The sequence below is a fragment of the Salmo salar genome, chromosome ssa11 (assembly GCF_905237065.1).
Source record: "Salmo salar chromosome ssa11, Ssal_v3.1, whole genome shotgun sequence".
NCBI lineage: Eukaryota > Metazoa > Chordata > Actinopteri > Salmoniformes > Salmonidae > Salmo > Salmo salar.
The window spans coordinates 19833491-19850172 of NC_059452.1; the positions used below are offsets into that span (position 1 = coordinate 19833491).

The 16682-nt window shown below is 44.3% G+C and overlaps 1 protein-coding gene across 2 annotated transcripts; it reads left to right on the forward strand.

The window, feature by feature from the left end:
* The first annotated feature begins 380 nt into the window (after nucleotides 1–380).
* LOC106587325 (hepatocyte nuclear factor 4-beta) lies at nucleotides 381–14999 on the forward strand. Of its 2 annotated transcripts, none has more exons than XM_014175610.2 (10): nucleotides 381–1002; nucleotides 2654–2750; nucleotides 4414–4508; nucleotides 7099–7205; nucleotides 7989–8144; nucleotides 8350–8437; nucleotides 8661–8813; nucleotides 12645–12908; nucleotides 13227–13349; nucleotides 14139–14999. In XM_014175610.2, the coding sequence occupies exons 1-10, from the start codon at nucleotides 888–890 to the stop codon at nucleotides 14264–14266; spliced, it is 1326 nt and encodes a 441-aa protein (XP_014031085.1). In that variant the 5' UTR covers nucleotides 381–887; the 3' UTR covers nucleotides 14267–14999. The 2 variants fall into 2 exon arrangements, with proteins under 2 accessions (XP_014031085.1, XP_014031084.1); XM_014175609.2 differs by having other exon boundaries at nucleotides 384–1002; nucleotides 2585–2750.
* The last annotated feature ends 1683 nt before the right edge of the window (nucleotides 15000–16682 follow it).

Consider the following 16682-nt stretch of genomic DNA (forward strand, 5'->3'; position numbering starts at 1 on the left):
AGAGTGCAGACCGGTGGAACTAGAAAACTCTGCCCCCAGTGGTGAAATATGGCAAACTCTCTCGTCCAGTTACAATAACACTAAAACTTGAGAATCTGGCATCTTTTGTCCATAGAAGTCTACTGAAATTACAAATATCAAACATTGATCAGCGGTACTCAAATACCATTCTCAACTGACCTGCAGTAACTGATAACACACTGTAATGATGACCTTTGATCTGATCATATACTTTAGTTTTTGCTGCCCTTTTTTACTCAGCCGTAGAAGTGATTAAGATAACGTAGCTCATTGACTGTATCGGCTGTTTTTTCTCTTCCCAGTGAGTCATGTTTACCTGCCTCCATCTGAACCCTCACCTTTATTATACTCTACTCTGATAAGAGAGTCGCAAACAGACAGTGGGCCAAATCTCAGTGTCTCTCTCTTTCCCTCATTGGAAGGCTGTTTGGCATCTGTCACACTGATCTGGAACATTAGCTACCAGCTAAATACATACTGGATAACTTGTTCTGTTATACAACCTGAGTAAGAACTGCCTGCCAGGAATACTGGGATGAGAAAAGGAAGAATCTAAAAGGTGCACATGATTCACTGGGCCAAGGAAAATATCAGCACAGGACAGGAACCAGGACTTTGGAGGCCTGTGACCGAGTGGAGGAATAGCGGTGTCACAGAGAATGACAACACATTGATTTACCTGAGCTAGACAATCAGGAAGACACAGAGAGGAATTAAGTGATTGTGCTGAAAAAGTGGCTAATTTTGTAACAGAGTGGTGAACTGAAGAGGAAGATCGTGCAGCAGCCTGTTCTGATTCCTTTGCTCATATAAATCAGACTTTTGTTTTGGGCCTAGTGTGGCCTCCTGAAGCAGTGACCAGAACCATGAAGCTGTCAGGGAACGTGCTGGATCTGGACTCCACAGACTACAGTACCACCCTTGACCCCTCCTACACCATGCTGGAGTTTGACAACCTCAGGGTGTTTCCTGTAGAGACAGGTACGTCTGGTATAATGACACCTTTACCTGTCTGTCTTTCACTCATAGACTGGTGCACAACAATACCAAAACACTGGTCTGACATTTGAGGGAGGGTTTTTGTATGATATTCGAAGGACATTCAAATAATATAAAATATCGAATATCCATTCATTTTTATAAGTTCAAATTCATGAGTAGATCTTGGTAACTTTTTAAAACCTGTTCTTTCCATTCAGCTGGAAAGAAAACCAGGCTTACAAAAAGAGACCCAGTGCCCTTGGAAAAACATGGTTTTAAAAAGTACTCTCAGCGATTTACAATGTAGCTCTCATTGCACACAGGAATTTGTAAGACCATTTTCTCATGGATAAAATGACATTCCACAAAATAGTGTGAATACAACGGTCATTACTCCCGACAATACTGAGAGGGATCTAAAGACCTCCCTCCTCTTCTGCTTTCCCTTATAATCTAATTTGAATGTATCATTATCATCATTAGGAGTCTGTTCTGCTGAATCAGGTCCTTTCTTTGGCACTTTTAAGGAGATGCTTTACCAGCAGACTGCTCTCCAATGCAGATAGCTGTGTGGCAGATGTGTTCTAATCTCTTAATTCAATCGAACTGATCTTTGACCACAGAAAGCATTCTGCATGTTAAATTGTTATCCCTGGCTGCTCAGTCTCCCAACTCTAAGTGTGCAATTTAAATACATTACAGCCTGGGGGCATTGTCCCTGTGACTGCACAAACACTACACCAACAGAGTATATTCGACGGTCAGTGGTTTTAAGAGAGACAATCCTGCAGCAATCGAACACTGACAGGACACAATTTAGAGCAACATTGAGGGAGATTGAATTAAAACGGAGCTCCCAGTGTAAAATTAGCCAGTGGACTTTGTCTTTGCCACTGACCTGAATCTGCTTTAATTAAATGGGGAGTTTCCTCTTCCTCTGAGTAATAAGCAGCAGTGGTCCTCTGAGGGCCTGTGAGTCTGGCAGCAACATACACCAGTGATATCTCTACCTATAACCCTGCTTTTATTACCCCCTCCAAACCTCATCAGACCTGGGGAACAACACAGCTCTGCCATTATTCTTACAGCCCTATAAGCGCACAATTAACACATTTCTGCCTTTGAATGTTGTGCTTTTTTATGTGCAGCACAAGGTTATTTCCCTTCACAGAGGTGGAATGAACAGGGATTCAATAATCACCTTAGCTGATGATGGCGTTGATTAATTATTCACTCTGTAATCGTGCTTATCTGCCGTCACACAGCGTTGACAATCTCTCAGCTGAGTGATCCGCTCTCTGCAGACGCTGTTGGGGCTTATTAGCAAGGCTTGGAGATGTTTACTTACTCATCAACAATGGGGGCCCCTCTGTAAAAGTAGAACCGTGTCCTAAAAGACCAATATTCCATTGTGCATCTCCAAAGCTTTCTAATGTTAGCCTGAGGTCATCAGTAATAGACATCCTCGCATGTCTGTCCCCAAGTGTCAAGAGTCAATTCAACACATGCAGTAGCTACACATCAGACCTCCAGTGTGCTGTAGTGTATGAATCTCAATAATTTTATTGTGATTGACTGACAGAGTTGATGATGCCGGAGCCTGCCCCTCTGCTGCCACAGACCAATGGGAGCGTGTGTTCCATATGTGCAGACAGGGCCACAGGTAAACACTACGGTGCTTCCAGCTGCGACGGCTGCAAGGGCTTCTTCAGGAGGAGCGTCAGGAAGAACCACGCCTACACCTGCAGGTGAGACTCATCACCACACAGGTCACTGAAAAAGAGGACCACATCTCAAATGACACCCTATTCCCAATATAGTGCCCTATTTTTTTTATCTGATCCAACCTGTTCTCACAGCATTACGTATTATTCTGTAAATAAATCCACAACACTCCATTTAATATGATATGTTACGGTTCGGTTTGTATGGTATGTATTCATTTGTGGATGTCCATCACCCATTTAGTATTAAATGTTACGAATTACAATTTGAAAAATGTACAATATGTTACGAATTTGCTAAACATATGAGATGTTATGAATTCTAGCTAGGTGGCTAGGTGGCTAACAGTAGCATAAGCTAGGGGTTGGTGGTTAGGTTTAAGAGGGTTTCTGTTTATGCTGATATTAAACCTTGGGTTGCACGGGCCAATTTCAACTTGGTGGTTAGGTTTAAGGTTAAGTTTAGGACTAGGTTAAATGGCTAGGGTTAAAAGGGTGAAGGTTAGGGTTAGTAGAAATGTTAGCTAAAAGGGTTAGGGGAAGAGTTAGCTAACATGCTAAGTAGTTGCAAAGTAGCTAAAAAGTAGTTAGTTGAAAAGTTGCTAATTAGCTAAAATGCTAAAGTTGTTCGTGATGAGATTCAAACTCGCAACCTTTGGGTTGCTAGACATTCGCGTTATACACCCACCCATCCACCTCAACCAACCACCCTACTTTAAGTTTACCATCTGTCTTATGTAACCATGCCAAATGTAACATACTGTATCATACTAATTTCAGTGTCCCGGATTTACAATTACTATGTTACGTCTAGTCTATGAGACCAGGCTGGATCCCCATATAGTGCGCTACTTTTGACCTGAGACATAACAATAAGGCACTAAATGGGAAATAGGGTGTCATTTGAGATACCACTAAGGTTCTGTTAGAACTGCAGATCATTGGAATTATTATTAGGCGCACTATTGTCCACCTCCGACCCACATGACAATACAGAGGCAAATTTACTGCCAACGACTAGGGCAGCTGGTAAAAAAATGTAGCTGAAATTCTGGTAAAGTACTTCCATTCACAGTGTTCAAACCCATCTCAATAACTGATTACTTTTCTGGTGGTACAGTTCTCAACCACATCCATTGTCAAGTGAAAGTATGAGAGTTGCATTGGCCAAGAATAGAAAGCCAACTTCTGTGTCATAGTCTCTGGGTTTTGTTCAGACAAAGAGACAATAACCTTAATACAGTGATTGAAGACTCCAAGTCAATGGTGTGATGCGTTTTACTCTCTCACATGTGAGAAGTCGATTTTACCACACTGTATAGACTATAGGAGTTGTCATTTCGCAGGTTTCAATGAAAGGTGGTTATATGTCTGGAACTAAGTGCTAGGAGCCTGTCTGAACATGTGTATGCCCCCAACACAGAAATTGTACAGCACTGATCTGACACCATCACAATTACAGAAGCCCATAGTGTGAGACTTGTGTCTGAATGTGTGTTACAGAATCTTACAACTGTTGTCTTGTATTGAAGTTTATCTAATTGTGTGTGTGTGTGTGTGTGTGTGTGTGTGTGTGTGTGTGTGTGTGTGTGTGTGTGTGTGTGTGTGTGTGTGTGTGTGTGTGTGTGTGTGTGTGTGTGTGTGTGTGTGTGTGTGTGTGTGTGTGTGTGTGTGTGTGTGTCGGCAGGTTCAGCAGGCAATGTGTTGTGGACAAAGACAAGAGAAACCAATGCCGTTACTGCAGGCTTCGGAAATGTTTTCGAGCAGGCATGAGAAAGGAAGGTGAGAGAGATGGTTTGTTGTTTAATCATGACATAGATTTTACATACTGTATGGCACCACACTACAAAGTAATTACACAATTCATTGCCACATTATTAATTCAAAAGATATTTTTTTAAAGCCTGCCAGCACACACGCACATACACACACTGCATTTTGTTCTTAAAGTCATAAGCATATATGCACGTTGACAAATCACAATATTTACCCACATTGCATAACCATGTCCAACGCCAAGGGGGGCATTGGGGTTGGCAGGCACGCCAGGCGGGGGTGGGTAGTGGAGGCTCAGGCAGGGGTAGTGAGTGGGGTATGGTCTACAAGGTGCTATCTCAAATCAAATCAAATTTTATTTGTCACATGCTTCATAAACAACAGAATATTAGAAAGCTAATAACACAAAGAATAAATACACGGGGTAACAGTACCAAGTCGATGTGCAGGGTTTCTAGAACCTAAAATGGTTCTTTGGCGCTACCCATAGGAGAACCCTTTGAAGAAAACGTTTTGGTTCCTGGTAGAACCCTCTACATGGAACCAAAAAGGGTTCTCCTATGGGGACAGCCTAAAAACCCTTTTGGAACCCTTTTTTCTAAGAGTGTATGCACCACTTACTGTGGGGGAAAAGCAACAAGATCAACATGCCGCTCTCTTGAGCAATACTGAGTGAGTGGCTGTTTGTAGTGTGCACTGTAGACCTTATCTTCCACTGGCTGCCGCAGATAACCAGGAGAGAGAGACGGGATTAGAGGATACGTGAATGGCCCATCACATGAATAATTAACATGGCAGAGCATGGGCAAATATTCGTTCTGGCTTTTTCAAGAGAGAAATACCTCTCTTTGCTGAGCCCTCATTCCAGAGGAATGTTACGTAAGAGAGAAACTGAAGCTAAGCTGAGCCCCCTTAGTGATGGTCAGGGAGAAAGATTCAAACATTTGCCATATTAATTTTGCAGACCACTCAGCATAGCATTTAGTAAAAAGCAAAACTATGCCACAAAATATCAGAACATGCCATTTTGAAAATGTGTATAAGCCTTTAGTTTAATGTGTTTCAATTGTACATTAATCCAGACAACAAATTCTAACAAACCATTTTTGACAACGATCATTAATTGTACTCCTCCTATTCTCCTTGCTGAATGTCCACAGCCACTTTCAATCTATCACTTCACTTATGTTATGCTCCATGGAGGACTAATTTGTGACATCATCACCCACGGCCATGTATCCAAGGCAGAGGTCTCTCTCTCTCTCTGTCTCTGCAGCTCCAGTTTGATTAATAGGGTCCTGATTGGCTGCTGAGAGGTCAGCTGTGGTGACTGATTGCTCTCAGACTGGGGCTTGTTGTCTGACTTTGTGGAGCAGACTGAAATCAGGCTGAGGTCATCCATTGTAATGACACAGGCACAGAGGTCACTATGAGACATTCTCCTCTGTCAGACACAATCCCAATCATCAGGCCCTGTACTGTCCCTGTACTGACTCCCATCATGCCTTCCTTTGCCTAATTACATAGTCAGGTTTAATATGTTGGCAGAATCAGAATCAAAATTAGAGATGTTACTTTTCATACAATGGGGAATTTGGAAATTGAATTTGCTCTGAAATAGTCTCAATACAGATGAGTGTCAAAATTAAATGTATAACAAAAATTAGTAACGCAAGATACAACAATTTCAAAGATTTTACTGAGTTACAGTTCATATAAGGAAGTCAGTCAATTGAAATAAATTCATTAGGCCCTAATCTATGGATTTCACATGACTGGGAATACATATATGCATCTGTTGGTTACAGATACCTTGAAATAAAAATTGCCTCACAATGGGCCTCAGCATCTTGTCACGGTATCTCTGTGCATTCAAATTGCCATCGATAACATGCAATTGTGTTCGTTGTCCATACCTTATACTTGCCCATACCATAACCCCACCGCCATCATGGGACACTCTGTTCATAACGTTGACATCAGAAAACCGCTCGCCCACATGACACCATACACGTGGTCTGCGTTTGTGAGGCCAGTTGGACATACTGCCAAATTCTCTAAAACAACGTTGGAGGTGGCTTATGGTAGAGAAATTAACATTAAATTATCTGGCAACAGCTCTGGTAGACATTCCTGCAGTCAGCATGCCAATTGCACACTCCCTCAAAACTTGAGACATCTGTGGCATTGTGTTGTGTGATAAAACTGCACATTTTAAAGTTGCCTTTTATTGTCCTCAGCACAAGGTGCACCTGTGTAATGAGCATGCCGTTTAATCATCTTCTTGATATGCCACACCTGTCAGGCGAATGGATTATCTTGGCAAAGGATAAATGCTCACTAACAGGGATGTAAAGAAATTTGTGCACAACATTTGAGAGAAATACGCTTTTTGTGCGTATGGAACATTTCTGGGATCTTTAATTTCAGATCATGAAACATGAAACACTTTAGGTATTGTGTTTAGATTTCTGTTCAGTGTAGGTGTATGCTGTAATTACAACATTACCCCTCCATTGAGTATACTTCGTCCAAGTAAAACAGTGAACACAAGAAATCCACGGACTCTCCCTCCCTCCTATTCTTTTATTTCCAGCCGTGCAGAACGAGCGGGACCGCATCAGCAGCCGTAGAGGAGAGGGACAGGGGCTGGGCACTCTGTCCATCAGCGTACTGCTACAGGCAGAGGCCAGCATGCATCAGGTAAGAGATTGTCACTATAAAACTTCTCCCTATTCACAGCCACAAAGTGCTCCAGAGGCTTCCATTTCCCATCCAGCCCAGAGTAGAGCCCCTTATCTGTTTCTCAGGAACACAGCAGTGGCAGGGCTAGAGATGGAGAGGATACAGGCTGCACTTTAGACAGCCGGCCATTAACGTCCCCTGGAGATTCTAGCTGCAGGCTGGATTCAGTTACTTCTTAGAAATTGCCAAATTACCCAGAGAGACTCACATCTGATCACAGCAGTCCTATTTAATGGCAGTGCCTGGGCTTGGATTGTGTGCCAGCGTTCAATTGGCTTCAAATACATAATAACAACCAGATATCCTCTTTGCATGCGAAAGGAATGCGGCAGAAATTAATTGGATGATTGACAAATGAACCACAAAATTTGGCCAGGCTGTTTTCCATTTGGGTCAAGTTTTCATGCGATGTCTCCTCAATGTGAGATGTGTGCTGAAGGGGCTTTGATCACCATCCAATAGTATTGTTCCAGAGACAGACCCACCAACAACACACATCCAAAATCCATTTCTCATCTTACACCCTTATATTCTCTATTACCACCATTCTCTGAAGTGACCTTTCCCCCACCCAATACCCTACCTGCCTCTGCTTGCTCTGCCCTTCACGATTGTCCAAGCACCCATCATCTCACCCCTCCACCCTGCCCCATCCATCTCCTCCAATCCTCTCTTCATTCTCACATTACACTGACACCTAGGGCCAATGTGGAACCTCTCATTATTGTGTGCCACTCTCAGTTTCCAGCCCTGACCTCCCCTATGAGCTGTGACATCAACAGCAAGAAGATAGCGCGCTTGGGGGACGTGTGTGAGTCCATGAAGCAGCAGCTCCTCCTGCTGGTGCAGTGGGCCAAGCGCATCCCCGAGTTCTGCAGCCTCCCCGTTGACGACAGGGTATGGAACTATGGATGTTATCCTACTTAATGTGTCTGTATGAACATGTGAGCTGCACCTGTCTAAGCAGGCGGTCACATTCAGCCCAGCTGTCTTTGTGTTGGGTTTTGGATCACTAGCTGTTGGAATACTCACGTTGCAGGGAGGGCTGTCTGTGTAATGGCTGCTGTGTGTTGTCAATGTGCTGTGTCTTGTCTGTGTGCAGGTATCCCTGTTACGAGCCCACTCTGCTGAACACCTCATCCTAGGGGTGGCTCAACGTTCCCTGCCTTACAATGACATTATCCTTCTGGGTAAAATATATAGATTTCAGCTGAGTCTGGGATGTGCTCTCATCATTGTTATAGAATAAAAAAAATATTTACCCAATGTTGGTAATGTCGACTAGCTATGCTGCTTTTACCATATGTGTATATTGATAAAGGAAGCAGACTTACCTAATGTATAAAGTTATACTTACAGTTTTACTTTACTTATATCATAAGTAAGTATTTAATATGTGGATTGTGTTTGCAGGTAATTACTTTGTGATCCCAGTGAGCGGTGCTGAGGTGGAGGTGTCCAGGGTGGCTGCCCGGATCCTGGAGGAGCTGGTCAAGCCTCTGAGAGAGCTGGACATCACCAACAGCGAGTTTGCCTGCCTTAAAACCATAGTCTTCTTCAGTCCTGGTCAGTCAGTCCTTTGGTCGCCACCAGCCACCCCCCTGCCCCTCCTCCCCCCTCCTCACCTCTTCTCACCTCTCCTCTGTCCTCAGACAAAGGAAGAGACTTTCGCCAGGAATCTTTTTATTTCACAGTTGTTCTCTCCTGGGACTGTCTCTACTCTCTGCTCTCTGTGCTCTGTCCTTGGCACCCTGTTGGTTTGTCCTGGCCTGGCGGACAGGTTTCATCGTGTTCTGGGGAGAAACTATTAATATCTGGGCGAGGTCCTGGTCCTGGCAGGGAAAGGTGACTGGCTGCTGGACTTTACAGCCTGTTGGCCTGAGGCGGTGATTACAACAGCAGAGCCAGGCCACCGGTCTGACAGACTGACTGGCCAAACTGGCACAGCAGTACACAGCAGCATCAGGCCAAGTCTGACACAGATGACTGACTACCTACAGAGATAAACACACTGCACGTGTGCTCAGCTCTGTCCTGTGTGACCCTGCCCTACTACCTTTACCTAACCTTTCTCTAATCATTTCTGCTTAGTTTATTACACATAATGCATTTAAATTAGTAAAGAAGTATATTGTATAATGTCCCCACAGCAATCCCATCTCTCTCTATTCTCCTAGGGCCGCAGCGTGAGGATTTGTCTCTCTTAATCTCCCATTCATTCTCTCTGTCTCAGTGCTCTGTTGTAGGAATTGTTTATCTCACAGTGGCTTCACTCTGTCTCTCAGTATAAGCATACTGTACATGTAAGTGTCTCTCGTGTACTGTATGTGAAGATGGCGCCGTACTGTATGGCTGCCGTCTTGCGTGCTCTGACCCAACTTTGCTATTTTGTGATTCTTTTGGCGTCTATAAATTCCTATGATTGACGAAATCTTTTGAACATCAGATCGGCAGTTAATAACCTCAATTCAGAGTTCAACTTCAACTTGGATTCATCTGCCCTGGGCTCTTTGTGTACCTACGACTGTTATCGTGACTGCTGTATATACTGAGTGTACAAAACAATAAGAACTAATATTGTTTTGCACCCCCCCCTCCCTTAAAAATATTTATTTAACCAGTCTCCTCCCCTTCATCTACATTGATTGAAGTGGATTTAACAAGTGACATCAATAGGGGATCATACGTTTCACCTGGATTCACCTGGTCAGTCTATGTCATGGAAAGAGAAGGTGTTCTTAATGTTTTGTACACTCAGGGTACATTCCACCTCAGGACAACAACAACAACAACAAGCTGGCAAGGCTATAAACAAGCAAGATACCATGCACCCGGAGGCTGCTTTTCTTGTTGCCAGTGATTTTAGTTCCGCGTCACTAAGACACGTGATGCCCAACTTCTATCAACACGCCTCCTTCGCCACTCGGGGCGTTAAAGTCCTAGACCACTGTTACTCAACCCGCCACGCAGACCCTCAACACATGGGCCGCCCAGGGGTGTGCTTATACTCCCTGTTCTCCCATGATTGCGTGGCCACGCATGACTCCAACTCCATCATCAAGTTTGTCCGATGACACAAAGGTGGTAGGCCTGATCACCAACATTGATGAGACAGCCTACAGGGAGGAGGTCAGTAATCCAGTTCAGAGTCCAAAAGGTACAGAACGGCAGGCAGTCTCAGGGTCAGGGCAGGCAGAGGTCAATAATACAGGGTGGTGTGACAAGGTACAGAAACGGCAGGCATGCTCAGGGTCATGGCAGGCAGAGTGGTCAAAACCGGGAAAACTAGAAAACAGGAACTAGAAACAGACAGGAGCAAGGGGGAAAACGCTGGTAGGCTGGACGAACATGACAAACTGGCAACAGACAAACAGATAACACAGGCATAAATACATTGGGGATAATGAGGAAGATGGGCGACACCTGGAGGGGGGTGGAAGCAAGCACAAAGACAGGTGAAACGGATCAGGGTGTGACAGTACATGCCACACGGTCTCTGAGAAAGGCCTGAAAAATTGCCAAAGACTGCAGCCACCCGAGACATGGACTGTTCTCAATGCTCCTGTCCGGCAGGCGATACCTTTGCATCAAGGCTCAAACCAAAAGACTCCTAAACAGTTTCCATCCCATGGCCATAAGACTGTTAAATGGCTAACAACTACTGCTCCCCCTCACACCTACGCTGTTGCTAAAATGAGTATTGATTAGTTTTATTACTACCATTACTCTGCTGTTCATTGATTATTGATTGCTATTACCATTAGTATCTATCTATGTCTCTTGCTACTGGTCACCATTACTCCTGTGTACATGTACAGTACACTATATATTACCATTAGAATATTACCATAAGCACATGTATTTATATATTCCTGCTTCCAGTCACTCTTCAGCCCTGTTTACATGTATATCCACCTATTGCGCCTACACTGACACTCTTGCACCCACACACATAAACTCACATACACACACACCACCAAGCACCCACCACCACTTATGCTGCTGCCATACTATTTACTATTATTATTATTATTAATCCTGCTACCAGTCACTTTCTCCTAATCCCTGCCTACACGTACATACAGTGCATTCGGAAAGTATTCAGACTTTTTCTAACATTTTGTTACGTTATAGCCTTGTTATAAAATGTATTCAATTGTTTTTCCCTCATCAATCTACACACAATACCCCATAATGACAAAGCAAAAACATTTACATAAGTATCAGACCCTTTACTCAGTACTTTGTTGAAGCACCTTTGGCAGCGATTAGAGCCTCAAGTCTTCTTAGGTATGACACTACAAGATTGGCACAACTGTATTTTTGGCTGTGTGCTTAGGGTTGTTGTCCTGTTGGAAGGTTAACCTTCGCCCCAGTCTGAGGTCCTGAGAGCTCTGGAGCAGGTTTTCATCAAGGATCTCTCTGTACTTTGCTCCGTTCATCTTTCCTTCGATCCTGACTAGTGTCACAGTCCCTGCCGCTGAAAAACCTCCCCACAGCATGATGCTGCCACCACCATGCTTCACCATAGGGATAGTGCCAGGTTTCCTCCGGATGTGACGCTTGGCATTCAGGCCAAAGAGTTCGATCTTGGTTTCATCAGCCCAGAGAATCTTGTTTCTCATGGTCTGAGAGTCCTTTAGGTGCTTTTTGGCAAACTCCAAGCGGGCTGTCAGGAGTGGCTTCCGTCTGGCCACTCTACCATAAAGGCCTGATTGGTGGAGTGCTGCAAAGATGGTTGTCCTTCCGGAAGGTTCTCCCATCTCCACAGAAGAACTCTGGAGCTCTGTCAGAGTGACCATCGGGTTCTTGGTCACCTCCCTGACCAAGGCCCTTCTCCCCCGATTGCTCAGTTTGGCTGAGCGGACAGTTCTAGGAAGAGTCTTGATGTTTCCAAACTTCTTCCATTTAAGAATGATGGAGGCCACTGTGCCTTCAATGCTGCAGAACATTATTGGTACCCTTCCCCAGATCTGTTCCTCGACACAATCCTGTCTCGGAGCTCTACGGACAATTCCTTCAACCTCATGGCTTGGTTTTTTTCTCTGACATGCACTGTCAACTGTGGGACCTTATAAAGACAGGTGTATACCTTTCCAAATCATGTCCAATCAATTGAATTTACCACAGGTGAACTCCAATCAATTTGTAGAAATATCTCAAGAATGATTAACGTAAACAGAATGCACCTGAGCTCAATTTCGAGTTTCATAGCAAAGGGTCTGAATACTGATGTAAATGAGATATTTCATTTGTTTATTTTTAATACATTTGCAAAAATGTCTACATACCTGTTTTTGCTTTGTCATTATGGGGTATTGTGTGTAGATTGATGACTCTCTCTCTCTCTCTCTCTGAGTGCAATATTAACCCTACCTCTCTCCCCCTGTCTCTCAGACTGCCCAGGGCTGGAGGCCCCTCAGACAGTGCGGCAGCTGCGTTTCCAGGCCCAGGTGCTGCTGGACGAGGCCACCTGTGAGCAGCGGGGGCGTTTTGGGGAGCTGCTGCTGATGCTGCCCCCCCTGCAAAGTGTGGCCTGGCAGATGGTGGAGACGCTGCAGTTGGCCAGGCTCCTGGGGGAGCCCAGCGTGGACAGCCTGCTGCAGGAGATGCTGCTGGGGGAGGGGGCCACTGGGGGCCTGGGACAACGCACAGGGCACGGTACGCTCCAGAGGAGAGATACTTACAGTAAAAACCCTCAAACTGAATACCACTAACTTTCACTGGGTTTCCTTACAGATCAACAACAGAGGTCAATAACAATTCAACCTAAAATAGGTCAACTTTCAATTCCCACAATCTAATCTGTGCACTGTGCTTTGTGTCTTCACTTATGTTGTTTTCATACTGTTTCATGGTGAGCTCTCATTACTGACTGGAGAGTATTCGTAATGAGGGTAACCTTTGAGCTGTTATGGTAACTGGATCAGTGTAGTAGTGTAGTGGTATACAGCTATTCTCTTCTCTGGTCCTCCTCAGATTCTATCTCAAATGTAATGGCGTTCCCCCAACCGCAAGATCACACCTTGTCTCAGGACCTGCTAGGAGGCCATGTCGGGTTGCCTAGCAACTTCACATCAGTCATCCTACCTGTCCCTAGCTGTGAGTACCCCCAAATGCATCCATGGGCAAGTCAATATACTTTGTGTACTAGTATGCATTTAGCTAGCTACTGTAGAGCAAACAAATACATTATAATCACCATGTATGACACCTTTATACACACACACACACACACACACACACACACACACACACACACACACACACACACACACACACACACACCTGTATTTAGCGGTGCAGCAGGTGCGTGAAACCTCAGACGCTGGTTTCCTGCCTGTGTCCCAGACAGAGTCAGCAGGTTTGCTTCACTGAGATCTCCTCACAACACCAAGCAGCATGGTCCTCCTAAGTAATAGTCTGTCTCTCCAGCCTCATGGTGCTCCACGGTAGCTGTGGGAAGAGACTACCTGAGTAATGCCCCCACGCTGTCAAACAGAGGAATAACAAACAGTGATCTCACAGTCCCCAGTGTTTAATCACCCTCACAGAGCCAGCCTGGCCCAACAGGGGGCACATGGCCCAGACTGATCCCCTTGTCTCAGGCCCTCTAACCCAGCCTCACGTCACAGGAACCTGGGCCCTCTCACCAGCCCTGGTCGTCAGGCTCAGTCCCTACAGCTCTGAGCTCACCTGAGGGATGTTGATGTCTGTCTCCCATCATTAATATTCCTATAATTACCACCTTAGTGTCTTTTTTTAGGGGATTAGCTCACCAACGGTAACTTAATGTCCTGAAAGAGTACTGTTATGGACCTGTAGTAAAAGCCATGCAATTTCCGTCTCAGTGTGTGTAATGCCAGTCTGATGCCTGTCTCTCTCCAACAGCTCTGCCAGTGGTGCCTCTGGTGCCCACACAGACGGGCACTGAGGTGTACAGACACGGGGAGGGTGCAGACATGCCCATAGAGTCTGCCCACAGCATGCCCATGGCTCCTGTCCACACCTGCCTCTGAGAAGCAGACCAAGCAGCACCAGCTACTCAACCAGAGAGGAGGAAAAAAAGCTGTGTGGTCTAAACATGCAGGCACACACACACATCCAATCCAGCCCACGGTTGGTTTGAGTAAAATGATTTTTTTTTAGGGGAAAAAATAATAATGGACCTGCAGTTTCTTGACTGTGTCCAGCTCCCTGATAACCACAGTGAGGAAATACAACACATTTTCATTGCAGCCCTCGGAACCTCATTGAAGACCGAATATGGCCCCTGGGGCAAAATGAGTTTATCACCCCTGACATGGTGTTGGTGCATCCAGGCCGTGCTACTATATGATTACAACATGAAGTAGAGGCTGTTACATGGACACTAGTAACCCAAAAATGGACTTTGACTCAGCCAGCCAATCCTCTCCCTTATCCACCTTTGCACAATGCACATTACACACAAAGAATATGATGCATACAATTAATAATTGATCAGGAATTGTTCTTTATGTTAACCATTCACTGACAATTAAAATCATCAAATCAATTAAGACCACAGCTCAATAGTATGTTATCTTTATTAGATCATGGTTGGGTGAGTTGTGTTGGCATGTTAATTAATGATAGTGATGTGGCAGTGGTGAAGTAAGAACAATTTCATGTTTTTTATCTTTAGGATCAAAGTCCATGCTTTCTCTTCTTACTGTTAAACATTTTAAAGTCACTCGTTTTTTAAAGGAAATAAATTAAAAATAAATGTGGTGTGTGTCTCTTGTTTTGGATAGATGTTAGGTTTTATTCTGTAGGGGTGTAGGCCTAATGTGTGAAGTGGTACTTTGTAACAGGCTACATACATACTGTTAGAAAAGAATTCAGTGATGACTGTGAGGACTGTGAGTGTAGGATATGTAACATAACTGCAGAGGGCGCACTAAGCCTGTTCAGAAAATCTGACTGTTCCTCTTCCCCTTTGAGCACTTGAGGCAAACCTTCTCAGACTGAGATTACCAACTCTTGGCAGGTAATCCAGGGTCACTCACTGACTGTCCAGGGTCAGATATTGCATGGGGTATAGACAGAAATGGTGAAAGGAGGAAAATCTATAAGAGACTTTCTCTTCCCTCACCCAGACTTGAAGTGGTGTTTTTGGAGTTATTTTCATAACTCTCTCTGTACATGAGAAAGTATGCATGTCGGTGTGAAGTAGGGACACCTATTGACCCCAAGGTACATGGTTAAGTAATCTATAAGCTATGCTTTCCAGGTTGGTTTGTAATGTATGTCTGAGTGCTCTGTCTCTTGCGTGTCTATTATATATGTGTCTTGCATGTCTATTATATTATAAAGGCTGACCTCTAGTCTGTGCTCTCTACCTGTAGTGGGGCTGCAGGTCAGATGCCAGCATCTGCATCTTAAGCAGTCACTTAGGATCTTAAACATGTGTCTTAAACGGTTGCTTAGGGCCCCTGGCCACTAGGTGGCCCCCGACCAAAACATTATATACAGTGGGTATAGAAAGTCACCACTCCCTTTCAAAATGTTCACCTTTGGTTGCCTTACAGCCTGAAATGAAAACACATTCAATACAATCTGACTTTTTCCGGCTTTATTTACGCACACTAACTCACAATATCCAAGTGATTATTATTTATTTTTTTACTCTGAAAATGTGTTAAAAGTAAAATACCCTATTTGGATAAGTGAACTCCCCTAAGTTAATACTTGGTGGAACCACCTTTATTACAGCCATGAGTCTCTTTGAAAATGTCTCTACTAACTTTGCACATCTAGACTGTGCAATATTTGCCTGTTCTTCCTTGCAGAATCGTTCAAGCTCAGTCAAATTGCATGGTGTGTATTGGGTCATTGTCATGTTGAAAAGTGAACCATTTTCCCATGTTGTGGGGGTGTTTCTCTTCAGCAGGGACTGGAGCACTTGTCAGTGCAAAATACCAACAGATTATTGAGGAGAACCTGCAACCCTCTGCCAGGAAGTTGAAAATGGGAAAATGGTTCACTTTTCAACATGACAATGAATCAACAGCACCTTTTCCACTTGGCCTCGGGAATCTACAATGTGCTTTTTGGAAAAGCTCAAATGAGACTTGATGTGGCTTTTTGTGAGGAGTGGTTTTTTTCATGCAACCCTCCCATAGAGGCCAGATTTGTGGAGCGCTTGTGATATTGTAGTCACATGCACACATTGACCAGTCTTTGCCATAAAGGTCTGAAGCTCCTTCAGAGTCACCATTGGCTTCTTGGTAGCCTCTCTGATCAGTCTCCTCCTTGCTCGGTCATCCAGTTTGGAGGGACGGCCTGATCTATGCAGGGTCTGGGTGGTGCCATACACCTTAACCACTTAATAATGGTCGTAACTGTGCTCCGATGGGATAGACAAAGCCTTTGAAATCTTTATCTCGTAGAGCTTTTGAAAGTACATTTCCG